Source organism: Malus sylvestris, chromosome 9, assembly GCF_916048215.2.
Source record: "Malus sylvestris chromosome 9, drMalSylv7.2, whole genome shotgun sequence".
Taxonomy (NCBI): Eukaryota; Viridiplantae; Streptophyta; class Magnoliopsida; order Rosales; family Rosaceae; genus Malus; species Malus sylvestris.
Genome location: NC_062268.1, coordinates 10602515 through 10628254, shown reverse-complemented (window position 1 = coordinate 10628254; position 25740 = coordinate 10602515). Strand labels below are relative to the sequence as shown.

General features: G+C 37.4%; 4 protein-coding genes and 1 long non-coding RNA gene across 8 annotated transcripts; 1 reads left to right on the top strand and 4 right to left on the bottom strand.

Annotated features, from left to right (window-relative positions):
- Positions 1-502: 502 nt before the first annotated feature.
- LOC126634206 (VQ motif-containing protein 22-like) lies at positions 503-1784 on the bottom strand. The gene has a single exon (XM_050304701.1). It carries the CDS (start codon positions 1648-1650, stop codon positions 904-906), a length of 747 nt encoding a protein of 248 aa, XP_050160658.1. The 5' UTR covers positions 1651-1784; the 3' UTR covers positions 503-903.
- Positions 1785-3016: 1232 nt separating this feature from the next.
- Positions 3017-3597, bottom strand: LOC126634207 (uncharacterized). Its single transcript, XR_007627248.1, has 2 exons — positions 3175-3597; positions 3017-3071 (listed from the first exon to the last, which is right to left on the bottom strand). It is a non-coding gene; the product is annotated as an uncharacterized LOC126634207 (long non-coding RNA).
- Positions 3598-10006: 6409 nt separating this feature from the next.
- LOC126633782 (protein FAR-RED ELONGATED HYPOCOTYL 3-like) lies at positions 10007-11809 on the top strand (the record flags this gene model as incomplete). The annotated part of the gene is made up of 1 exon (XM_050304338.1): positions 10007-11809. A coding segment is annotated over one exon (1803 nt), but the record flags the coding sequence as incomplete, so codon positions are not given.
- A 511-nt stretch (positions 11810-12320) lies between these two features.
- On the bottom strand, positions 12321-17364 carry LOC126582854 (protein FAR-RED IMPAIRED RESPONSE 1). Of its 2 annotated transcripts, none has more exons than XM_050247083.1 (8): positions 16990-17364; positions 13797-16025; positions 13642-13698; positions 13493-13561; positions 13331-13399; positions 13137-13205; positions 12988-13029; positions 12321-12888 (listed from the first exon to the last, which is right to left on the bottom strand). In XM_050247083.1, the coding sequence occupies exons 2-8, from the start codon at positions 15945-15947 to the stop codon at positions 12832-12834; spliced, it is 2514 nt and encodes an 837-aa protein (XP_050103040.1). In that variant the 5' UTR covers positions 15948-16025; positions 16990-17364; the 3' UTR covers positions 12321-12831. The 2 variants fall into 2 exon arrangements, with proteins under 2 accessions (XP_050103040.1, XP_050103039.1); XM_050247082.1 differs by having other exon boundaries at positions 12988-13035; positions 16990-17361.
- Positions 17365-18988: 1624 nt separating this feature from the next.
- LOC126582651 (protein FAR-RED ELONGATED HYPOCOTYL 3-like) lies at positions 18989-24475 on the bottom strand. Of its 3 annotated transcripts, none has more exons than XM_050246811.1 (10): positions 24238-24475; positions 22848-22997; positions 20509-22725; positions 20373-20429; positions 20055-20123; positions 19912-19980; positions 19753-19821; positions 19612-19662; positions 19450-19523; positions 18989-19353 (listed from the first exon to the last, which is right to left on the bottom strand). In XM_050246811.1, exons 2-9 carry the CDS (start codon positions 22848-22850, stop codon positions 19467-19469), a joined length of 2592 nt encoding a protein of 863 aa, XP_050102768.1. In that variant the 5' UTR covers positions 22851-22997; positions 24238-24475; the 3' UTR covers positions 18989-19353; positions 19450-19466. The 3 variants fall into 3 exon arrangements, with proteins under 3 accessions (XP_050102768.1, XP_050102769.1, XP_050102767.1); XM_050246812.1 differs by having other exon boundaries at positions 19427-19523; positions 19612-19656; XM_050246810.1 differs by having other exon boundaries at positions 19427-19523; positions 24238-24474.
- Between the last annotated feature and the right edge of the window lie 1265 nt (positions 24476-25740).

Below are 25740 nucleotides of genomic sequence, written 5' to 3'. Positions count from 1 at the left end.
ATGTCATTTATTAGTTGTGGGCTACTTGATCGTCTCTTTAAATTATTGACATATAGTATCCAATCTAATGAAATTAATAAATAAAATGACAGTGAAAATTCAAACTCATAACCTATTATAGAAAAGTATCACTGAATTAATAGCTAATTGTATTAGTTTTGTACTTTTTTTTATTTTTAAAAACGATATATTCTACACTAAAAGATAGAGGGTTAGGCTAAGCACCACAATAGGCCATAGTAATAATATGGTTCAAATTCGTCTTTGGCGAGAATCGAACCTAAGACCTCTCACTTACAAGTGAAGAGTAATACCACTAGACCCCGTAGTACTAAGTGGCTATTAGGTTTGTACAGTTTTGTACTTCAACTATCTAGAAACGTTTCGACCCTATATATTGAATCTCACAACTGAAACAACCAATCACTCGCAGGCGCTTTGCATTTTATGTCAGCAACTTGACGCAAGCAAAAGAAACAAGCTAAAACTAGTTAGAGCATCCTTAATCAAATTACAAAATTAAAAAAAAAATATTAAGAATTGAACAATTAACAACATTGAATATGAAAAGAAGACATTTGGTATCGAGTCCGCTGAAAAAGATAAAAGATAAATATATATATAGGAATTGCTTAAGGGGGAGGGATCTCCATTTTTTCAAAAAAAATGGGACACGTTCCCCACCGTTGGATTTAACTTTAATGAAATTGTGTAGTTGAGATTGTGTAGCCTGTGTTTTAATCTCAATCACATAATTTCATTAAAGTCAATCTAACAGTGGAGCGTGTCCAATTTTTTCAAAAGAAATGGAGATCTTATATATATATATACATTGGTCAAGAATTTTGTCCCTAAGATAAGTCACTCTACCTAACTTTTCAGCTTTAAGTCCCCTCAATTTGCTCAAAACATGTAACTCCTGTTCTCATTGGCAGAAGTATTAGAACTGGGCGGCCTAGCAGAAGAAGGCACTTGGGATGCCGCACCCTCCCTCAGAAACTCATGATGATCATGATCGGACGACAGTCCCATCACCATGTTTGTGGGTCCCACTCTTGATGACAATCTCTCAAGAAACCCACGATCTCCACCGTTAACGTTGTCGTTGTTGTTGTTCAGCGAAAACAAGTATTGCTGGCTCTGACGCTGTTGGTATTGTTGCTGTTGTTGTTGTTGTAAGAGTTGTTGCTGCTGAGGTTGTAGAGGATAGTACCCCGCCGCCCCGGGAGGCACCACAAAGCTCTGTGGCCTGGTGGGGCCGAGGCCAAAGCTAAGATTCGACGCACCAGCGGGAAACGACGCCGTAGTAGGACCCCCAGTGAATTGCTGCACCATGGCACGAAAGTTGGTAGTGTCCGTGTTGAGTAGCGTGGTGGGAGTTCTTCTTGAGGCTCTAGACCTTTTCCGAGCCGGCTTCGAAACTCGGCCTTGATCTGGGCTCAAGCTGTTGTTGGTGCTGGAGCTCGGGTGACCTGAACCGGCATGACCCGGTAAAGATGAAGTTGTAGTGGTCGTGGTGACGTTGGTGGCATCAGAGACTTGATCATGGCAAAACATTGAAGCAGGAGTAGAAGAATTGAGGTTTTGGGTGTAGAATTGGAGCCACTGATCATTAGGGTTATTGGACATGGTTCCGGTACTACTACTCATTGTCGAATTGGAGAGAGAGAGAGAGAGAGAGAGAGAGAGAGAGAGAGAGAGAGAGAGAAATTCGGGAAAACAAATTTGAGTTTAGGGTTATAGAGGGAAGGAATGAGAGGGTGGGTAAGCTATATTTATCAAAGGTGGGAATGGGGTCAAAGGAAGACTTTTATGGGATGATCGTGACCGTTGATTTGGGAGAGATTTGGTATATGTCACGTGAGGGTGGTGGCTGTGGGCAGGAAAAATAAAAGATGTTTGGCAAATGAAAAATAGCTTAGCTTTTAGGTTTAACTGGAAGGTAATTGTATAAAAATAGGAAACTTCAATTTAATCCCTAAATAAGATTAACTTTTCAATAATACCGTATTGAAGATTAAAAACTTAAAATAGTCATTTGACTGATGTCCACGTCAGATTATATAGTCCATGTCATATTTAATTATTTTTCTACAAATTTATTATATTTTTAGTTTACCTATATTGCCCTTAGGTATAGATAAGTGGTGAAACGTTTTGTGGTGGAGGATTCCCCGCGTCTCTGCCCGTTACGATTCATCTCTCCGTCGACTATGCATCGGTTACGATTCATCTCTCCATCTCCGGCTTCAATGAAGTTTTTCCCTTTTTCTCTGCTGATGACGATGTTCACGCTTTCCTTTCTATATATTGATCCCGAAAATCAGGTTGGATTGTCTCATTATCAATTCATAATAATCATCCTGATTTTTAGAATTTTCTTATATAAACTCTTGAATCCAAATCAAAGTGAAGCAATTGTTGTGCTATTCACTGGTGATTCGTGCATACTAGACTATATTTCGTTCGGGTTTTCAGCACCAATTCCGACGAATTCTGACCAGTTAGGGTAAGTTTTGAAAACTCTAAAATGTTGTTCTTTATTTCTCTCAAATGTTTCAATTTAACTTTTTTCAAATAGTTGAAGCATGGATTTAACTTTGATCAAATTTGTGTTGGGGTTCACATGATTAATACCCTCATTGAACCGTACCTAATGAAAGGGACCTACCTGAACGTACCGAATTGAGAGGACCTAATCGACCGTACCTACCGAAGTATGGCTTTGATTTCGCTTCAGAAATTCCATCATTGTGTAATGCTGCAACCCAAGGGTTTAGAAATTCAGTCAGCAAAGCCTAATGAATTGAGTCACCGTCTAACAAAAAATAGAGGATGGGATTGCCCGGCCAGCAAAGCCTTCAAGCCATACCCTCATCGAACCGTACCTAATGAAGGGTACCTAAATGAATGTACCGAATGAAGGGGACCTAACCGAATTGGAGAGGACCTAACCAACCGTACCTAACTGCCCATTGCAACCCTTAAAGAGTACAGAATGCAACAAGAACCAACATATACAAAATCTCCATAGAGGCCTTTCAACAAACACATGGTGTGCATTGTAAAACCTATACAAGTATCACACCCGCGTGTGTTAATTATGACAACTAAACGCATTTTCCACATCATATAGCATACACGACAAAAAGAACAGTACAAGTAGTAGCTTACAAGGGATTCGTGGGTTCCGATGAAGGCAGCAAATCGGGAAAGCCGAACAATCGTAGCTTCAAACAGATTTTCGTGCAGCAAGCGTCCAGACAGTTACAACAACTGAAATACACGGGTGTGAGAGTAGACAGCATGTTTGAAAATTTGAAAATCTTCATTGATTACAGATTCAATACCGAATGAAAACGCTCCCCTGCTCTCTCTGTCTAAATCTCTCAATGTTACTGTTGCGAATCTGATGACAAAAAAGTTGAGGTTACAGTTCTAACATTTAAGATGGCAGACATGTAAATAGTGGTAAAAACTTTGGCATTTGTATAGATGACATGTCATGGTGCATTTAAATAAAAGATCTTTTTTAGATACTAAAAACCTCTTAGGTTATTTTCTAAAACTTATCTTTAGTAAGGACTAATCTCTAAGAGCCCCTTGTATAAAGCATATTAGTGAGAACAGTGGCGTCTACTGTGTGCATAGTTTCCTGGAAGCAACACATAGGCAGACGAACACCGAACCAGGAGTGTCTCCTGAGCAATTCCCTAGGGATCCCGCAATCATGTCCATTCATCTTATATCGTGCGGTCAGAAATCATTTAAAATTTAAATTTTAAAATTCAAATATGAATAGTACCTAACAAAAACTGACCGCACGATATCAAATGAACGGACAAGATTGCGGGATCCCTAGGATCCCTAGAGAAATGCTCAGGAGACACTCCTGGTTCGACGAACGCCAGCATGATAATGGTTGAGTCAGCACGGTGGTGGCCACGTCAGAAAGAGACTGGTGGTGGACCGGTGGTGGTGGAGGAGGAGGAGGAGTTAGGTGACCTCACTTGTGACACCTGGAAGACGTCTTTGCGGCCGCAATGAAACAACTAAGCACTTTCCAGCTTCCAAATCCCTCCGTAATTATGTTTTGGGATAGTTAAGTTGCGATCCTTGATTCCTAACTGTTATAAACTCAAATCTTATGCATTTTAGGTTTTTGATTGAAGTCTCTCTCCTACCACATAAATGACATAATAATAAAAGAGATGCAATAATACCAATAAATACTCAATCGTTTTTTTGCTTTCATTTACACTACCAATTCAATTATTCAAGATTGCTTATGGGTTTTGATAAAAAAAATAATAATAATAATTGCTTATGGGTGCATTCTAGATTATAAAAAAAATGGGATTTTATTTTATTTTTATAAAACATGAGTACATGTATGTAATAAAATTTGGCTACATTTTACATACCAAATCAATACATTTAATACAAAAAAGGGGCACGTTTTATATAAAAAAAAATGGGTACATTTTATATAAAAAAACAATGGGTACATTTTATATATAAAAAAACAATGGTACATTTTAGAGTCGTACCCAGTGCACAAGGCTCCCGCGTTACGCAGGGTCTGGGAGAGGTGAATGTCGGCTAGCCTTACCCCCATTTAGAGTAAAAAAATAAATAGATTTTACATTAAAAAATGGGTACATTTTACATAAAAATGGTGCTTACAAAAAAAAAAGGATACATTTTGCATATAAGAAAGTGGTACATTTGTAAAGAAAAATGGGTACATTATAAATAAATTATGGGTATGAATAAAAGGTTAAAAAAATTATGAGTACAAATAAAAGTTTAAAAAATAAGGGATAAACAGAAACTAATTATGGGTACAAATTAAAATTTAAAAGAAAATTGGTACAATTTAAAAAAAAAGGTTGCAAATTAAAAATGGGTACAAACTAGAAATATAAATATATGCTAAAAAGTTTAGCCATAAATATAAATATACCAAATGTAACGGTTCTAACACTAAATGAATATTTTTAAAAATAAAATTTAATTATCTTGACATGTAAATATTTTATTTATGAAATAATTAATGACGTTTATTAAATCGAAGGACCTTGATCAAAAATTGAAAAAGAATAAAGTTTTAATCAATAGAGTAGGAAAAAAAAAAGGATGGAAACCTAATTTCTTTTAATAGCATTTTTCTTTGTTCCTTATTTCCTTTTGAAGCATATGCATGAGGTATTCCGGTGCTTTCTAGTTTCTAGTTGATATAACTTAATTCTAATAATAGTGTACCTTTTTATATATTGTGCTAAAAAAATGCAGATACATGTTCCTGGATAGTTCAAGCATTAAGAAACAATCTGTCCCATTATTTGACTCTTTTTTTTTGTTGGCTGAATAAAAGTCGAGCTGTTGAGCAGAAACCAACGAACCTCTAGGTCACATTTTGGCCAAATCCTTTATATTGTTGTTGAGATAAATCCAGATCATAAACCTAATAAGCATAAGTGGTGGAGACGTACAATTTCAGGCATGTTTATTTAGGAGGAATGAATTCGTAAAGAATGGGTATCATTTTCATTTTTCTCTTACTAACAATCAAAGATTTGACAGGAATCAGTGTAATTCTTGTGAGAATGTGAATGTAAAAGAGTTCTACATCGGTGAAAGGAGAAACGCCTTGCAAGGACTTATAAGGTTGAACTACTCTCGATATTGCCACTTAGTTTTATGTTGGAGCCACAACTTTCTTCACAATAATATAATAGGTTGGCCCAAGTGTGAAGCCTAACGATCACACATACTCCACATCATCTAATTTGTGTTTTCCACGCAGGTGAGGGACGTGTGAAGATGTGAGGGTGAAAGGAGAAACCTTGCACTAAATCTCTCCATATCTAATAAATTAGTATTGATTGTTTAACAAAAAAAACATATATATATATATATATATATATATATATATATATGTAGGCCTTCTTACTTTTAATGAAAAAAGGTAATTATGTTTATCTACCAAAGATAGAAAATTATTCAGAATGGCATTAACTCCAAACAATAGGAAAAACAGTATTTCATCTTTCTCTTGTCATTTGATAATTTTCTTACTTTTTTGAGCTGATTGGAGCCATCTGATTCATCCATGGCTGGCTGTAGACTTTCCACTTTAAAAGGCGATATAAAATTCTGAATTTTCCAGGAGTTCAAGACCAAAGTATATAGTTCTATGCATTGGCTTTGTGTCTCATGTCCTGAAACAATCATTTTTTGAACTAAGAATATGAACCACACAGAAAGATAAACAAACCAAAGTCGTCGTTGATTGGTTTTCCAATTTCCTCCTATGTTTATGGATGTAGACTTTTCTACTTTGAATGTTCTTTTGTTTATGTCGAGTTTTCTTCTTCTCATCATTCCAATGACTATTATTCTGTTCAAACCAAGCCGACATGTGTTGGATGAACAATGTTTGGAGTAGAATTTTCTCCTCTCCTAATCTCTCTCTCCTTCCATCCCCTCCTATTTAAACGGTTGCGATTACGCCACGTCACATCTTGTTTTGAATTTTTTATATAGAGAATAAGACAAAAAAAGTATGAGAGGAGGGGATGGAAGGGGATGGTAATAGGAGGGAAGATAATGCTACTCCACAATATTTTGGCTCCTATATAGAGGGTCCAAATCCTCGCCGGATCCTCTTTGTAAGGATCCTGAGGATCTATGAATCGTGTTAGTTTATCATACATTGCGTGGTTAGAAATTATTTTAAATATTTTATTTAAAAATAAACATAAACAATACTTAACAGAAACTAACCACACGATATACGATGAAATGACACAATTCACGTATTTCCAAGATCCTCACCAAAAGGATCCGGAGAGGATCCTGTTGGCTATATATAGACATTATCTATACTATTATTAAGAGAACCCACCTTGTCAACTTTTTGCCACTTTTTTCCAATTTTGCCCTCACTTTTACACACAATACTTACATAAGGAGGGCAAAATAGTAATTTTGTATCTTTTTCCCATTTCTTCCCTATTTTGCCCTCACTTTTGATACACAATACTTACATAATGATGGAAAAATAGTAATTTTGTATCCTTTGAGAAAATGACAATCATATCCATATTTTTCCTATTTTACCCTCACTTTTGATACACAATATTTACATAAAGAAGACAAAACAGTAATTATGTAATATTAAGATAAAATATGCACTTATTAAGAGAAATTATCACACCATCATTTTTTCATATTTTAAATTTTAAAAACTATTCACACTCCTTCATAAAAAAACAAAAAATAAAATGAAATTGTTCACACACGAGAGTGTGTGCTCATCTGCTAGTATAGATATTAAAGTAACCTAACAAAACCTCTATTCTCCAGACCAAGTGACACGTCCAAAATATAAAGTGGTAATTATCATCTCTTTTCTTCCTATTCCTTTTAAGTAAAAAAGTCCAAGTCTTTCTTCATAAATCAGCCTCACAAGCAGATAAAAATGTAGCCCCTCAAGCCTCAATCACCAGAAGGAGAGAGAGCGAGAGAGAGAGAGAGGAGAGTCAAAGAAGGACATGTTAGGCGGAATATAGAAACAATTAATTAAGATTTAAGAATATAAATCCATGGTAGTGAATAGAGTGATATGAAATTTCAAACAGATGATGTCCGTTTTCCCCACGTTCCTTTTGACTAGTATTCACTTGTTCAAATGTCTAAATAGAGTCCTATATATTTACACATATACGTATAAATCATAATTATATGGCTATTTGAAGTTCTTAATAGCTCAATGTGTATGTGAACATTGGTTATGATCCCTGAGATAATTCAGTAATTTACTAACCTGATCTCTCCACCTTTTCTCCACACTTGGCTCGTATATCTTGTTCATAATATCGTCGGCACTCTGTAGCAGGTAAAAATGGACGATGTTGGGCAATTCTTTAAGAGTTAAACCCAACAAGCATTCAGGATTACCCTCCTTTCAAAAAATTCAACTTTATCGGTTGGGTCTAATAAACATGCAAAAGCAAAAACATTCTCATCCAACTATTGTTGAACGAGAAGTCCTTGCGTCGGTCGCGCAGACAAGAGAGTGCACTTACAACAGTCCTTGCGTCAGTCCAGAAAGCCATCCCTGTTGAATAAGTTGATGCTTGCAATTAGAAGCCTCCTAGGCCAAGGCTCCAAAACCCTTTGGGTTTCTGACTTTTGTTTAGGTTCATACATAATATCAGCCTGGGCCATTAGCCACATACAACAGAAAAAGGTCCAAGTAAACTGTTTAGTATTTACAAATGGATGTGGGCTAGTAGAAGGTGGATGGTTTAATTTCTCTCTCACAGAAGATTTAAAAATTTGGACGGAGCATTCGATCACATCATTTGTAGAATAACTCTCAGCTTGAATTACAACCTCTTTTATTTGGGTTCCATCCGATCTCATGTAAAACATTGTCGCGTCAGTTGTAGAGTAAATCTAAGCATGAGATATGACCTCTTTTATTTTAATCTCATCTGATCTCATGTAAAAATTGCCGTAATGAGATAGTTTTACCAAAATGTCTCTCCACCAAAGCATACAGAAAGTGGACAAGAAGCACAAAACCATTTATTTATTGACTCATTGTTTGGTTAGGCTCTGGATAACAGTGCTTCACTGATTTTAGTGGGCAACAAAGGAGTGTGACACAAAAGCAAACCACCCAAAGAACCCACTATTTCCATTTTTTTACTAAATCTTAACACCTCCACTTGTAAATTATGCCATGCTTCCAACATTCCAGTGTTGTGCATGCATAAAAATAGGCTTAATTGGATTAATAGTCTCTTAGGGTAGTTGAAAGATAGTTCATGTGGTTAAAAAAACTAGAATTTAAGCCCTTGTGGTAAAGTATGTTAAGATTTATGTCCAACATTGAAAATTGATGGAATTTTCAATTTTGAGCATAAATTCTAACAGACTTTACCACACGGGCTTAAATCCTAGTTTTTTCACCACAGGGTTATCTTGCAACTGCCCTATCACCACGACTATTAATCCCAAGTAATAATATCCCAAGCCGAATCCCACTGCTCCAACTCAAGAACTGCACCTCACTATTTGCCTGATGGCCATGGTTGGTTCTTCTCTGTTGCATCCTTCCTCCCCAACTCATTAATCTCAACTTTCAAAGAAGTGAATTTGGTTACTTTCACTCTTCAAGCACCACCCATCTTCAGCCAAAGAGCATTAAGCTCAGAAAAGAAAATCCAATGTCAAATAGGAAACAGAAGTCCAATTAGGCTATTCAGATGCCCACCGTATCTTGCGGATTGCCCCTAATCTCAAAACAGCCATGCACGTTCGGTGCTCTGGAACTTGGGTTGTAGCTGCAACTAAAACAAAGCCAAAAACAACGTACTGCTACCTTAGTATTTGAATGTGATGAATCGTACTGCTTGATAGAATGCCATGTACGAAAAATCCAGTACCATTCCTTGCATGCCCCGTTGGGTCCCTAAGTGACAAATACTTGTTGGTGACGAATGAACATGTCCCTAAATGAAATCAAAAGAAAATGTTTGCATTCTGTTTTCGAAAAATCAAGGTCAATAAAGGTTTTGGTCCAACATGGGTAGCCCGTCGGTTGCCATAATAACCCTCACGGATTGGAGAAATTGAGTTCAACTGTCCCTGATATAACTACCAGTGGATGAAAATACTGTAAGCTGTAGACCTATCAACACACTCTTATTGCATTATTCTGGGATAACATAGCTGTTTCATATTACCCGTTCAGATTCTTGCTGAGGAACATGACAATTATCAATCTCATGTGCTCTGGACTTCATCAGTTCCTACATTTAAAAAGCATAGTGAAGTGAATCGTAATATATTAAAGGCAAAAACAAAGAATAGATGAGGGAGAGTTTCCGAACAAAAAGGACCATGAGACAAACCATCTGCTGGCAGCTGTCTTGCAACCTGATAACGGTGCCATCCAGTTCAGTTTGTACCTACAATACATGTAAAATCCGCTTCTGGTGAGCATGGCAAAGAAGATGAAGAGCCGCATGAAATTGATAACTTATTGGAACATGAAGAAAAAGCGCATAATGGAGATATAGCGAGTGAAAACATTGAGGATGTTAGAGATGAAGTACGCGCTGAAGATGGTGGGGATTTGAATTATCCTACACCAGATATGGTAGTGTTTAAAGAGGATACGAATCTTGAGCCGCTTTTTGGTATGGAATTTGAATCACATGGTGAAGCATACTCCTTTTATCAGGAGTATGCTCGGTCTATGGGGTTCAACACTGCAATCCAAAATAGCCGCCGTTCAAAGACATCGAGAGAATTTATTGATGCAAAATTTGCTTGTTCTAGATATGGAACCAAGCGTGAGTATGACAAGTCGTATAATAGACCACGTGCCAGACAGAACAAGCAAGATCCAGAAAATCCGACTGGTCGGCGATCATGTTCAAAGACAGACTGCAAAGCTTCAATGCATGTGAAGAGAAGACCAGATGGTAAATGGGTTATACATAATTTTGTGAAGGAGCATAACCACGAGCTTTTACCAGCTCAAGCAGTCAGTGAACAGACAAGAAAAATGTACGCTGCAATGGCTAGACAATTTGCTGAATACAAAAATGTGGTTGGTCTAAAAAGTGATCCCAAAAATCCTTTCGATAAAGGTAGGAATTTGGCATTAGAGGCAGGAGATTTGAAGATTTTGCTTGAGTTTTTCACGCAGATGCAGAGTATGAATTCCAACTTCTTCTATGCTGTAGATCTGGGAGAAGACCAACGGCTGAAAAGTTTGTTTTGGGTTGATGCCAAAAGTAGGCATGACTACATCCATTTCAGTGATGTAGTGTCTTTTGATACTACCTACGTTAGGAACAAACATAAGATGCCTCTTGCTTTATTTGTTGGAGTGAATCAACACTATCAGTTCGTGCTGCTAGGATGTGCTTTGGTATCAGATGAAAGTACATCAACTTTTTCTTGGCTAATGCAGACGTGGTTGAAAGCTATGGGTGGACAAGCTCCAAAAGTAATAATCACGGACCATGACAAGTCGATAAAATCAGTTGTTGTGGAGGTCTTTCCAAATGCTTATCATTGTTTTTGTTTGTGGCATATTTTGGGGAAGGTTTCTGAAAATCTTGGCCATGTGATTAAACAGCATGAAAGTTTTATGGCGGAATTTGAAAAGTGCATCCACAGGTCATCTACAAATGAAGAGTTTGAAAAAAGATGGTGGGAAATTCTTGAGAATTTTGAACTGAAAGAGGATGGATGGACTCAGTTGTTGTATGAAGATCGAAAACAGTGGGTACCAACATACATGAGGGATGTTTGTTTGGCTGGGATGTCTGCAGGTCAGCGATCTGATAGTGTGAACTCCTTTTTTGACAAGTATGTGCATAAGAAGACCACTGTTCAAGAGTTCCTGAAACAGTATGAAGCAATCCTACAGGATAGGTATGATGAAGAAGCCAAAGCAGATTATGATACATGGAACAAACCGCCAACTTTGAGATCTCCTTCACCTTTGGAGAAGAGCGTCTCAGGGCTGTACACACATGCCGTATTCAAGAAAATTCAAGGTGAGGTTTTAGGTGCAGTTGCTTGTCACCCTAAACGGGAAAGACAAGATGAGACGGGCACCATTTTCAAAGTGCAAGGAACTCTATCTCAGGAGAGCTACAGTGTTGCATGCCGTGCACTAGAAGAAGCTTTTGGAAATTGCGTGAGTGTAAATAATTCTAGTAAGAGTCTGTTAGAAGCTGGCACATCAGTCACTCATGGCCTGCTTTGCATTTAAGACGATAACCAAAATAGAAGTATGAGCAGCAAAACAAACAAGAAAAAGAATCCAACGAAGAAAAGAAAGGTTTGTTCTTTTGATAGTCCAAGCAGAAGGGCGAGAAATCAATGTCACGTAAATGAAAGGGAAGTGCTTGCACCTGCGCAAGTTAGTTTTCACGCTACCACCACGCGCGGACTGAAACACAGAGAGAGAGAAGGAGGTTCAAGTCCGGTTGTAAGTCGGGTTCAAGTTCACGGCTAATCGGGTATAAATTTTTAATTTTTGGGTGTGTTTTATTTAGACGCCAAAATTTTCTGAGGGATAATACTTGAATCATTGGAGAAATTCACATGGCGATGCAATAAATTATATAATCAGAACCGTTTAATTTCTTTATTTTTATTTAAAAATTACTTTTTATAAAAAATTATTCAAATCAAAGATCGTTTAGTCATTCAAATATACACGATTTATCATCACGAATGCATGTAAAACGTACATTTGAAATCAGATAAAAGAAGAAACATAACTTCAAACTGTACTTTGCCATCCATTTACCTCACAGAAATTTACATGAACCTGTCTGCCTCTACACGGCGGCGGACGGGCGACTCAGGAGGATGAAGTTAGGACCTGCTTTGCGTTGCACAATATACTTTTACAGACTTCAAGCACATGAACCTCAATATCTTCACTAACTAGGCATTGATTAGTACATTCGAGATACCGATCCGCCGAACGAATCTAAAATACACCTGACATTACATTGTATTTCTATTTTGGTACAGTGCGATGCTAAGTTACGATGAATGAAGTGGCAAATGTCATCTTAGACCTCAGCACAGCCCCTTCATATTACGTCATCTATGGAAGTAAACTTTCGGCTTAAACACTGCACCTCAGAGGCAGAAAGAGAGCGGAGGCCAAAAGAGGGATCTGGAACCACTTCAGGGTTTAGTTTCTGATTACCAAACAAGTTTAAGTACAACGTTAACCAACTCCGAGGGCTATACAGCTATATGGCACGTGTTTCTTCCTTAGGAATGTCTTGAAGCATCGTCATGCAACTGCGAAGATCTCAGATGTGGATCATCCTGCATTAGAGTTACAAAACCCAATAAAGTAAAACCATAGATAATACCGGTGCAGTTTCTTCAGGATATAAACAAACATCCCGTAAATTGAAAACAAACCTGCAAGCTGTAACTGAAACTACTTGATGGTCTGAAGTCCAACTGTCCCTACATGATTAGAGCAGATTTTGAGAAAATTGTTGCATGAATATGCACACACGGCAAAATTTCTCTAAGAAGTGATTCAAACGAATATGAAAATACTGTACCATCCCATGAATGCTTTGCTGAGCCCCGAAGAAACCATCATGGTTGGGTGCTATTGAATTCAGTTGTCCCTACAAGTTATATAAACCCAATTAAATCAAATTCATACAACTATTATGTAGAAATATAATATCGTGTCTGTATGGCTGCAAAGGAAATCTTAACATATTAAGGTCCTGACATTATTTCGACTTACCAGCCCTTGCATACTCTGCTGGTTAACATAGTAACTGTCATGAGGTGGCTCCATCAAATTTAACTGTACCTGCAGGCACCAGTTACGAAATTTCACAAATGATATAAGAAAGATGCATGTGAGAAATTAAAATAAACAATACGAGAAAAGAGTATGCAATACCAGTCCGTGCACATTCTGTTGGGCACCATAATATCCATTAAGTGCTATACCGTCTGAGCTTAAGTTATCCTACAAGCATAAAAGTCCAGATTAACATATGCAAAATCAATCATTTTTAAAATAAAAAATAACATAAAGAATGGACAAACCATTTGCTGCAAGCTGTCTTGTGATTCAACAAGTACACCATCTTGCTTTGCCGGCACCTGCAAAATAGAAACATACTTCAATAAACGTTCTTATTACATTTGACTCAAGCTAACTGGTTAAAGTAAAGCCATCAACCATCAACTTCAGAACATACCTTTCTTTTCCTATTTGTATTTCTCTTCCTAATTGCTTTTGCTGCAGGGCTTCCTTGATTCTCTTCTTCCGCTTCACGAATACCATGAACAGTACCACTGAACTCTATGACAGTACCATTAGAGTTATTCACATTCACACAATTCTTCAAAGCTTCAACAAGTGTGCGGAGAGCAATATTATAAGTTTCTTCAGATGATGATCCTTCTTCGCTCAACTCGATGGCTCGCTTGCATAAATCATTGTAGCGTTGCACCCTAGTCTGTACTCGCTCTGTTTCTTCAACCATTGATTGCCTAATCTTTGCATCTTTTGTCCACCTCTTCAAAATATAATGAGATGGGATGCTTGAGAGGCCACACATTTGGAGAACAATCAGTGTGTGTCTACAAAGGAAACCTTTGTACTCAAACAAATGACAGGAACAAGAAACCTCTGACTTCGTTTCGTTCCAGGCTACCATGAAATATTCATCCTTTTCACAGTCTTGAACTCTGAATGTAGTAGTTGGTCCATCTTCATGTTCTTTCTTTGGCTGGCAGCCAACTACGCCCAAAACCTCAACTTGGAACTTTTTGAATACTGCATGCGTGTAAACTGTTGACATTTGTTTTTCCCAAGGCGAAGGAGATTTTAATGCAGGCTGTTTGTGCCATGTATCAAAATCTGCAATTGATTCCTCTTCATACCTATTTTGCAGAATTGTTCCATACTGTTTCACAAATTCTCTCAGACTAATTTTCTTGTGTATGTATTTATCGAAGAAAGAGTTCATACTTTCAGAACGCTGAGGTGTGCACATTCCAGCTAAAAAAGTATCTCCTATATAAGTAGGCACCCATCTATTACGATCATCATACAGCAATCGGATCCATTCGTCATCTTGAAGTTCAAAACTGTTAACCATCTCCCACCATCTAAAGACAAACTGTTCATCTGTCGAGGACTTGAAAATGCATTCGTTAAACTTAGACAAGAAATTGTCGTGCCGTTTGATTACATGAGCAAGAGTTTCAGGGATCTTTTCCAGTATACTCCAAAGTGAAAAGCAGTGACGTGCATCTGGAAAGACTTCGCCAATCGCTGCCTTCAGGGTTTGGTCTTGATCAGTGATAATCACTTTAGGACCTTGCCCACCCATTGCTCTAAGCCATGTCTTCAACAACCATACAAATGTTGATTTTGTATCATCAGCAACCAATGCACAACCAAGCAACATTGACTGAAAGTGGTTGTTCACCCCAACAAAAGGAGCAATTGGCAACTTATCGTTTATTTTGATGTAAGAAGTATCAAAGGAGACAACATCGTTAAAACTCTTGTAATCACTCCGACTTTTTGCATCAACCCAAAACAAATTTCTCAGACGTCGCTCTTCATTCAAATCTATAGCATAGAAGAAGTTAGGATTCTCCTTCTGGATACGCTTAAAGTATTCAAGCATTACCTGAGCATCTCCCAAATCCAGACTCAAGTCCCGGCACTTATCAAACTGATAGTTTGTGTCAGCCCGAGGAAACCCAGTACTTTGGTACCCACCAGAGTGTCTAGACATTTCAACATACATCTTTCTTGTCCGTTCACTAACTGCATGCAAAATGTCAATATTATTCTTTTCAGCTAACTTTACATTCCTATGAATCCGAAAATGATATGCCAGAGCAGGTAAAAGCTCATGATTATGCTCCTTTATGAATTCATGAATAATCCACTTTCCATCTGCCCTTCTCTTCACATGCATGCTGGCTTTGCAATCTGTCTTTTTCACAGTTGGTCGACGACTAGTCCCACTATCTGATTCTGGAGTGACTCCATATCTTGAACATGCAAATTTGGCATCAATAAATTCCTTTGATTTCTTTGAGCGCCGGCTGTTTTTGATTGAAGTGGTGAATCCCATAGACTTGGCATATTCTTGATAAAATGAGTATGCTGCCTCATGCGATTCAAATTCAATGCCATTACAAGGTTCAAAATCTGCTTCACCCTCAAACACTTGAACATCCTTCTCAGGAGAAGTAATGACCCCGCCACCTCTATTCTGCACTTCTTCCGCAACAGCAACCATATTCATATTTTCATTTACTGCACCAACACTCATCTTTTCTGGACCATCCACCACTGTTTCACCCGAATTTTGATTTCTATCCATGATGTCTAGCTACAAGTAGTTTGCTATCGATTTCTGTGAAGAAACACCGATTGTTCCAACAGACCATCATAATAACCCCTAAAGAAAAAAGGTACAATAAGTGACAAGAAATACAAGTCCTGTTCATTAGCAAAATTCTAACCAACTTGGCCAGCAAACCTAACAAAAAAAGTTCCTGGACCGTGTGAACACTCGAGAACTCTCAGTCATTCTATTTTGCACTCTTCGTTAGTGATGTAAAACACGCATGATTGTGAGAAAAAAAAAATAAATAAATAAAAAACCTCGCCAAGTGAAAAATACACCACTTTGGCACCCAAAATGCCCCTCTCTTAGACTCTTACCGAGTACATATAAATCGTAGTTAAGCCAGTTCAAACTCAATCAGCAATTGTCAACATATTTCACTTTGGTACCCAAAACTAGTACTTATTAATCAAAATGAAACATAACAAGCAAATAAAATATCGCTCGAAAAAAACTAGTACTTATTAACTAGAGCAGCGAGCACCCGAGTTTGAATCTCCTCCCCCACCCCCATAGTTTAACTAGACTAGAATATCGCTCGAATAAAAAAATAAACACGAGGCATGCTCATTATCTGTGACAGTAACAACAATCCCGCTGCAGTTTAATTTACTGTTATTCACTACAGTATGTACAATACATTCTATCACTTAAACAGTAATAGCTATTCCATGATTCCATCCACATTGTGGATCTGTGACTAATTAATGCCAAATAAGAAAGTTATGATCTTTTCTTTTTACCCTCTGTTTGCCAGCTGAGAAAGCTGCTGAAATGGAAAGAAAATTCTAAAGTCTAGACCTTTATTATGCTTTAACATATTTTTCTAGCCTCTGAAAAATAAGCTTAGAAAGAAAATAAAAAACATCATAAACCAAAATTAGTAACTCCAGTTTCGTTTTTCCCCGTTACTTTCTCAGCAGCCAAACACAAAACAACACGAATTTTACCCAGGAAAATCAACAAGTTTCAGTAAGTGATTCAGAGAGAGAAGGAGAGAGATTGAGAGAGAGACCTCAAGTGCAGAATCAGAGAAGAAGAACGGAACGGCGAGTGGGGAATTCCGCGAGTGGGCAAGAAGCGGGTCGAATTTGGGAAAGCTTCTGGGGTTGGATCTTCACACGCTCACTCGCCGAAGCAAACGGGGATCTGGCAGGAAACTGGCGAATTCCACTCGCTTTGTTCACACGCTCTAATCTTCGTTTCTGTCGCTCTTCCTTCTCGGCGCGTCAAGATGTTTCTTTTCTGGACAGTTTCATTTCATATGATATATACGGGTGAATTATATCTGGTTCCGAGACACACGCGTGGCGCGTGATTAGTTTGAATCATCAACAACGAGCTAAAAACTTTACCTAATTCAACCAACAGGATCCTCTCTGAATTCTTTGAATTATCAACAACGAGCTAAAAACTTTACCTAATTCAACCAACAGGATCCTCTCTGAATTCTTTTGACGAGGATCTTGGAGATTCGTGAATCGTATATTATGAGATCAGTTTTTGTCAAGTATTGTTTATGTTTAATTTTAAATAAAAATATTTAAAATAATTTCTGACAGCACGATGTACAATAAACAACACGATTCCCCGAGATCCTTACCAAAAGAATCGGACGAGGATCCGAATTCCTACTTCAATACGATTATGATAGTTTCTTTCCAAATAATTGAATGTTTTTTCTTTCCAAATTAGTGTATCTGAGTCTTTGACCCGACTAATCACTAGGCTTGTCGTTTAACCCCACTAATCACTAGGCTTGCCATTTGACCCCAGAAAATTTGGAGAGCGAGAAACATCAGCATTTGTTAGATGAATAACGTGAAAGAGAGTCGAACCTTAGACCACTTGAGAGTAAACCGAGGACCTAACCGCTAGATAAATAACTCTTATAGGTCAAATAATAATGTTATTAGATCTCAAAGTTGTGAACAAATATGGCATTTGGTGGGAAAAAAAAAAGTGTAATTATTATTACTTGAGTTTTGTATGCAATTGTAAATATGTCGTGTTAGTAACTTTGAATACGTGATAGTAACTTTGGGAACTGGATCCTCTCCTAAGTTCAGGATAGGAATCCTCATGAACAGTCCATCCGGACCGTTCAAACTTGATCTAACGGCTGCAATTATTATAAATTTTAGAGGTACCCTTGTTTGGAACCGTTGGATCAAATTTCAACAGTCCGAATGAGCTGCTCATGAGGATTTCCATCCTGAGCTCAGGAGATGATCCAGTTCCGTAACTTTGAACAATTAATTGACATTTGTAACACGGTGACTACATCAATTAGGGTAGTGATTCTGCTCCAATTTTGCAATTTTGCACTTTTTCTTTTGGTATTTGCCTACTCGCTCCTTTGGATTATGTAATTTGGTGAAAAGACCATGACAATTATGAATTTTGCACAATAATATTTTTAAAATCCAATCAAAGAAAAAAAAAAAAAAAAACCTCGACTGCCCACTTGTTATGTTCTAATTAGATAATCAAATGCGCTCTCTAAATACCTCCTAACTAAAACTTAGAGAGGATTTGAAAAAATTTATCTTCAGTCACACTCCCTATCATGCTCTTAGTACAACACACTCTAGAATTTTCTAAATCTACAAAGTGAAAACGGAATTCAGGCATTTTTTGAACAACTTTTTAAATAAGCACTTTATTCTATTGGTTCATAGTTATTATGGCTCCCTAAATTAGAGAGTATCATTGGAATATAAATTTTTAGTTTTTATACTTTATTTAACTAAAAACCAAGTATGATTCGAAGAAGCACTTAATAAGTCAAAATAGTGTATTTTTTAATATTGGCCTTCAAGTGCTTCTTTTCAAGATATAAAATTTTACGGGCTCGTATGCGGAGCCTTTTCTTCAACGACTAAAGCATAAAAGTTAAGAGGGAGAAGTGCAAAGGGGAAAATTGGTCGCGAAGAATCGCCATCCCTGACGGTTAACAATCATCCATATATACTTCAATCATCGTGAACGATACTAGTAAAGAAAGTCCTGAATTCAAATCTCATGAACGACACTAGTAAACCTGTCATTTCTCGATTGTCCTCCATTTTGAAAGTAAAAAAAATAATTGCTTATGCAATGGGCTCACAAGTAAACCTGATTTCAACTATCCCTATTGAGGATAGGCAATCAGAGGTACAATAATACAACATCCTTTACAGAAGATATGACCCTGCACAAATTTCTTTCCTACTTCCGAAAACATCGCAGACGAAATAATTAACAACAGCCTACTCTACTGTCTTATTTTACAGGTACCAAATGAGGAAGCTGTCCATCGTGATCCTTCCGTCCGCAAGGTATGAGACATTTCACTTTTCTTTACAACAAGATTTATCTTCAAAGGATCTCTCTTTACCTACGGAACAATTTTCGAATCAGTTCCACTGTGTTTCAAGTTAAACTTCAGCTAACAGCAAAAAAATATTTACCATTTTAAATGCAAGATGCCTACACTGAGCAGTGTGTTCCTTAAGCATGTCTGGATGCATCTTCATGCAATGGAGCGGTTCTTACGTTGGGGTCATCCTGGCACAAGGAAAAAACAACTGTAAGCTAAATTAAACAAAATGCATGATGTAGGAAAGTCAATTAGTACCATGTCTAGCAAACTAACCCGAATTCCATAAGCGTAACCAGTTGGTGTTCTGAAAAAATCCATCTGTCCCTGCAAGCACAATGCCGCAAAATATAAAATGCAACCAATTGAACATGGTCAGAGGCTAAATATTTTCATTATCATGATAGGGTACTGTACCAGCCCATGCATGCTTTGCTGCGCACTGTAATAACCATCATGGCTTGGAGCTATAGAATTCAGTTGTCCCTGCAAGTATGAAAACCAGGTCTCAGTTATATTCACGTAGTTTGCAATATCGCTGGTCCTTTTCTACTCATTCTAATAATTATGACTTACAAGCCCCTGAATGGTCTGTTGATTCCCATAGTAGTTATCCCGCGTAGGTGCCATTAGATTCAATTGTACCTGACAAAAAGGAGGCACCGTATATGAATAAGTTGTATCAGACAATTTGTTACTGGTACAAGATATGGTCATACCATTCCTTGCACATTCGGTTGGGCAGCATAATAGCCATCAAGTGTTACTGCTCTTGAGTTCAATTTCTCCTACAAAATAAGATTCTAATTACAAAATATTACAATAGTCGAATAAGTTTGTCCAACAATTTTAAACACTATTCCCCCACATGCGATACCAGATAGACGTAAGCACACCAATCTTGTGTGACCAGATTCATAATATTGTTTCAAACCACAATGTGTATCCCAGATTAGGACACCAATTTGATGTAAATCATCTCAAACAAATATTTTCTTTACAAAAAAGCTAAAAAAATTAAATAGAAGAAGACAAACCATTGGTTGCAAGCTGTCTTGTGCCCCAACAGCCATAACCTCCGGCTCAGAGTTCACCTGCAATATGATTATAATGTTACCTTTAAATAAAACTGTTACAAAGAGCATTATAATTTAGTCACTATCAAGAACAAACCTTTCTTTTCTTCGTTGGATTCTTTTTCTTGTTTGTTTTGCTGCTCATACTTCTATTTTGGTTATCGTCTTCAATGCAAAGCAGGCCATGAGTGACTGATGTGCCAGCTTCTAACAGACTCTTACTAGAATTATTTACACTCACACAATTTCCAAAAGCTTCTTCTAGTGCACGGCATGCAACACTGTAGCTCTCCTGAGATAGAGTTCCTTCCTCGATCACTTTCATTGCCCGTTGACATAAATCATTAAACTTTTGCACCCTGGACAGTACAATGTCGGAATCTTCTCCCACCAAATGCCGGTTCTTTGCATCTTTTGTCCAACGTTTTAATACATATTGAGATGGGATTGCAGATAGGCCACATATTTGAAGAACAATCAATGCATGTCTACAAAGATAACCTTTATATTCAAATAAGCAGCATACACAAGAAACCTCTGTCTTCATTTCATTCCATGTTACAATGAAATCTTCATTCTTTTCAAAATCTTGCACTTTGAAAATGGTGCCCGTCTCATCTTGTCTTTCCCGTTTAGGGTGACAAGCAACTGCACCTAAAACCTCACCTTGAATTTTCTTGAATACTGCATGTGTGTACAGCCCTGAGACACTCTTCTCCAAAGGTGAAGGAGATCTCAAAGTTGGCGGTTTGTTCCATGTATCATAATCTGCTTTGGCTTCTTCATCATACCTATCCTGTAGGATTGCTTCATACTGTTTCAGGAACTCTTGAACAGTGGTCTTCTTATGCACATACTTGTCAAAAAAGGAGTTCACACTATCAGATCGCTGACCTGCAGACATCCCAGCCAAACAAACATCCCTCATGTATGTTGGTACCCACTGTTTTCGATCTTCATACAACAACTGAGTCCATCCATCCTCTTTCAGTTCAAAATTCTCAAGAATTTCCCACCATCTTTTTTCAAACTCTTCATTTGTAGATGACCTGTGGATGCACTTTTCAAATTCCGCCATAAAACTTTCATGCTGTTTAATCACGTGGCCAAGATTTTCAGAAACCTTCCCCAAAATATGCCACAAACAAAAACAATGATAAGCATTTGGAAAGACCTCCACAACAACTGATTTTATCGACTTGTCATGGTCCGTGATTATTACTTTTGGAGCTTGTCCACCCATAGCTTTCAACCACATCTGCATTAGCCAAGAAAAAGTTGATGTACTTTCATCTGATACCAAAGCACATCCTAGCAGCACGAACTGATAGTGTTGATTCACTCCAACAAATAAAGCAAGAGGCATCTTATGTTTGTTCCTAACGTAGGTAGTATCAAAAGACACTACATCACTGAAATGGATGTAGTCATGCCTACTTTTGGCATCAACCCAAAACAAACTTTTCAGCCGTTGGTCTTCTCCCAGATCTACAGCATAGAAGAAGTTGGAATTCATACTCTGCATCTGCGTGAAAAACTCAAGCAAAATCTTCAAATCTCCTGCCTCTAATGCCAAATTCCTACCTTTATCGAAAGGATTTTTGGGATCACTTTTTAGACCAACCACATTTTTGTATTCAGCAAATTGTCTAGCCATTGCAGCGTACATTTTTCTTGTCTGTTCACTGACTGCTTGAGCTGGTAAAAGCTCGTGGTTATGCTCCTTCACAAAATTATGTATAACCCATTTACCATCTGGTCTTCTCTTCACATGCATTGAAGCTTTGCAGTCTGTCTTTGAACATGATCGCCGACCAGTCGGATTTTCTGGATCTTGCTTGTTCTGTCTGGCACGTGGTCTATTATACGACTTGTCATACTCACGCTTGGTTCCATATCTAGAACAAGCAAATTTTGCATCAATAAATTCTCTCGATGTCTTTGAACGGCGGCTATTTTGGATTGCAGTGTTGAACCCCATAGACCGAGCATACTCCTGATAAAAGGAGTATGCTTCACCATGTGATTCAAATTCCATACCAAAAAGCGGCTCAAGATTCGTATCCTCTTTAAACACTACCATATCTGGTGTAGGATAATTCAAATCCCCACCATCTTCAGCGCGTACTTCATCTCTAACATCCTCAATGTTTTCACTCGCTATATCTCCATTATGCACTTTTTCTTCATGTTCCAATAAGTTATCAATTTCATGTGGCTCTTCATCTTCTTTGCCATGCTCACCAGAAGGTAGCCGTAGATCTATGTCCATGGTGAGGTTATTTAGTTTTAACTGGTTGCTATCAGAGAACATCTGAAACAAAGAAAAGACAACAGTTGCCAGAAAATCAAATAATGATTAAATTTACAAACTCTGAACATAATAGTAAACAAAAATTCAGATTCCTAATTAAAGTAAGAAAAAGAGTTACAAACCATTTTGGAAGTTCAAAGCACAAAATTAACAAACAGCTCCAACTGGATTGTCTAGCCTTGTCAATGTGACCAAGATGATGCCATCCTCTTCTTCCAACATAAGGGACCAGTATCACCTCCCATGGTATCTTATAAGCTATATAAATAAACCTTTGGCAGGAAAAAATAAGAAATTAATTTATTAAAAAGAAATAAAACCATGCGCATTAATACTCATGACTGGAAATTTCAACGAAATAGCTAATTGAACCACTATCACATGTTAAAAACATGATGCTTTAAGAGGTTTAGGTGATTATCAAAGATAGAGCAATTGTGCCCAGAAAATGTTTTTAATCACCACCAAACGAACTATTAGTTCCAAAAAATAATATTCAGAACTGTGTATTTTCTGTTCAACACAGGTATTTACGTATTTAGAGGGTCTAGCATCGGTATCCTTATTAATACCATATCCTAGTCACTGAGGTATTCAAGACCACCAAAGTGAAGTATTTAACCTAATATACCAGAAACAGAGTGGTAAGGCACCTTCTTGGAGGCATAAGGTGTTGTTCTAAACTCACCAGAATGCCTCTCAGAAAACAAAACTTGAAAATGAGAAGCAGTGGGGCTCTCATTTATCTATGAAATAAAAATTCATCTAGGATCACAAACATGTATATCAACCTCAAAAACTGGCAAACATGTATATATCAACATTACAATCTAATACCAATTCCGATGTTAAATATCTAGTCGGAACTAACTCAAACAAAAACAACAAATCCACCGCCTAAACGTCAAGAAACATTCTACAATGCTCTAAATAGGAGCAATAGAGTGTTCAATTCTACCACATATGTGGTAGTGTTTTGACACAAATAACAGAGTTTCAGCTACACTTGGCAACAGATGAGAACAACTGCTAAACTTGAAGTGCAACAAACACACACAATACAAACGAAACCTGATTAAACTCACAAGTCATGGGTTTTAAAACCGAAATAACTCGGAATCGAAAAATCATACTTTACATGCTAATAATACTACTCAAGCTCCAAAATGTGCAACAGTGCAAGTCCACCTGAAAACCCAACTAAAATAGCCTGTTCAACAAACAAAGAATTCCCAAGTAATGAAATTTACAAGCTCAGCTGAATTTAACAAGCTGCTAACTCAAACAAATTAACTAATTGATAGCAACTCCTCATTTTTCAAACCCACCAATCACCCACATAAAAAAAATAAAACTTTACAATCAATACAAAAATCCCAGATTACAAAACACTAAATTCAACAGAAAAGCAATCAAAAGGAGAGACTTTAATAACATTTAATTGATTCTAGAGAGGGGGCTAGATAGAGAAAGAGAGGGGGGGGCAGAGGAGAGAGAGAGATTTTACAATACCTCTGCCCTTCTCTCTCTGCGTATTACATATGGAGGAAGGAGGAGGAGGAGGAGGAGGGAGCTTCGATCTGCGACTGCGAAGGAAGATGATCGCACACGCGAGGGGGAGGAGCGAGTGGCCAATTACGAAGGTCCTTTAATTTTGCCCCCAATTTGTTCCCGTTTTAGGGTTTCAAAATCGATCCCAATTCAATCTGACTCTCACCTTCTCCCACTCGCTGCCATTTTTTCCCTTTTATTTATGACCCGAAGCCTCGCGGCCACACGCGTCGCGCGTGCCGGCCCCTCGTGCTGTTGATGTAATTGTGCGACCACCGAGCGAGCTAATCTGCGGGTGTGGGTCCCCTTTTCACGCATACGTTATTGGCTGACTGTGCGCGTGTCACGCGTGGCTGCCCGCCCAATAAAGTCACTCGTCAGCTGTCTCTCTCTCTCTCTCTCTCCCCATTTACTTTACGTGTTCTTTTGACTATTTATCACAAATTTATTTCATTTTGTTTCAAACTTCAAACCTTCATACTTCAAAGTGATTTTTCTTTCTTTTTTTTTCTTTCTAAAAAGTGGGATAATTTGTGGCAAGTTACGGTTATCTACCTCTTTGAAATCCGAAGAGGCTATAGAGAATTTCATTCTGCCTATGGCTATAGTCGAGCAGAATCACTAGCTCGAAGCATCGAACTCGGAATCTCTCACATTTTTGTTTATTAGGGAACTTCAAAGTAATTTTTCAATCTACTAGGACTATATTTACGTAACGTTATAATTTTATTTAAATTATAATTCTGATTTTTTTTATTAATACAAATTAAAAAAATGAAATGTAACTATTATATCATCTACTTTTTCTATTATAACACATAAAATTATACATCATGTGATTCGCATTCATAATATCCATAATAAATCCTCCCAATTCAAGACTTTGGAACTTTTTGTTTGGTGTGACATTTGTCATGTTGATTTACTTAATATTTTAAGTACGACATGTACTATTATTGATGCAACGATATTAGGGGGATGAGAAGTTAAAATAAGTCACACAATAAGTAACACTAATTTATAATCAACTCATCATTCAAGAGCAGGTGTGTTGACAACTATAGTTGTTTTCTATTGTTACATTAGAGGGAAATGAGTCGGAAAAATACCCAAGTCATGCTCCAACTCTGACACGCCAACTCATACATTTGCATATGAGTTAGGGTTCTCAATGATTTTTCCCACAGACCTAGTCTTCATGAAATAATTTTTAGGGTTCCCAAAACTAAACTCTGACTTAGAATTCATTGGGAATTAAGTTATTGTTTTTCAACATACTTCTAGTTCTTGCCATACATGTTCATGAATGCTGCATTTCATTTTCAGCCACACTTTTTTGTTGAGGAGTATGGGGTTGCGAATGACTGCCAAAGTCCAATTTCTTGATTTGTATATTTTTCAAATTCCAATGTGAGCAAATTAAATTTGAAAGTCTACAATTTTGAACATTCCTCTCTAAATTTC

Excerpts from the sequence above, each read along its gene's own strand:
- LOC126582854 (XM_050247082.1), bottom strand. The coding sequence starts at position 15,947 with ATGGATAGAAATCAAAATTCGGGTGAAACAGTGGTGGATGGTCCAGAA. Across the intron at positions 13,036-13,136 it reads AGCAAAGCATTCATGGGATG|GGACAGTTGGACTTCAGACC; the intron begins GTACAGTATTTT and ends CTAATCATGTAG. Across the intron at positions 12,889-12,987 it reads GTTTCAGTTACAGCTTGCAG|GATGATCCACATCTGAGATC; the intron begins GTTTGTTTTCAA and ends ACTCTAATGCAG.
- LOC126582651 (XM_050246811.1), bottom strand. Across the intron at positions 20,124-20,372 it reads AAGACAGCTTGCAACCAATG|GAGAAATTGAACTCAAGAGC; the intron begins GTTTGTCTTCTT and ends CTTATTTTGTAG. Across the intron at positions 19,663-19,752 it reads AGCAAAGCATGCATGGGCTG|GGACAGATGGATTTTTTCAG; the intron begins GTACAGTACCCT and ends TTGTGCTTGCAG.
- LOC126634206 (XM_050304701.1), bottom strand. The coding sequence starts at position 1,650 with ATGAGTAGTAGTACCGGAACCATGTCCAATAACCCTAATGATCAGTGG.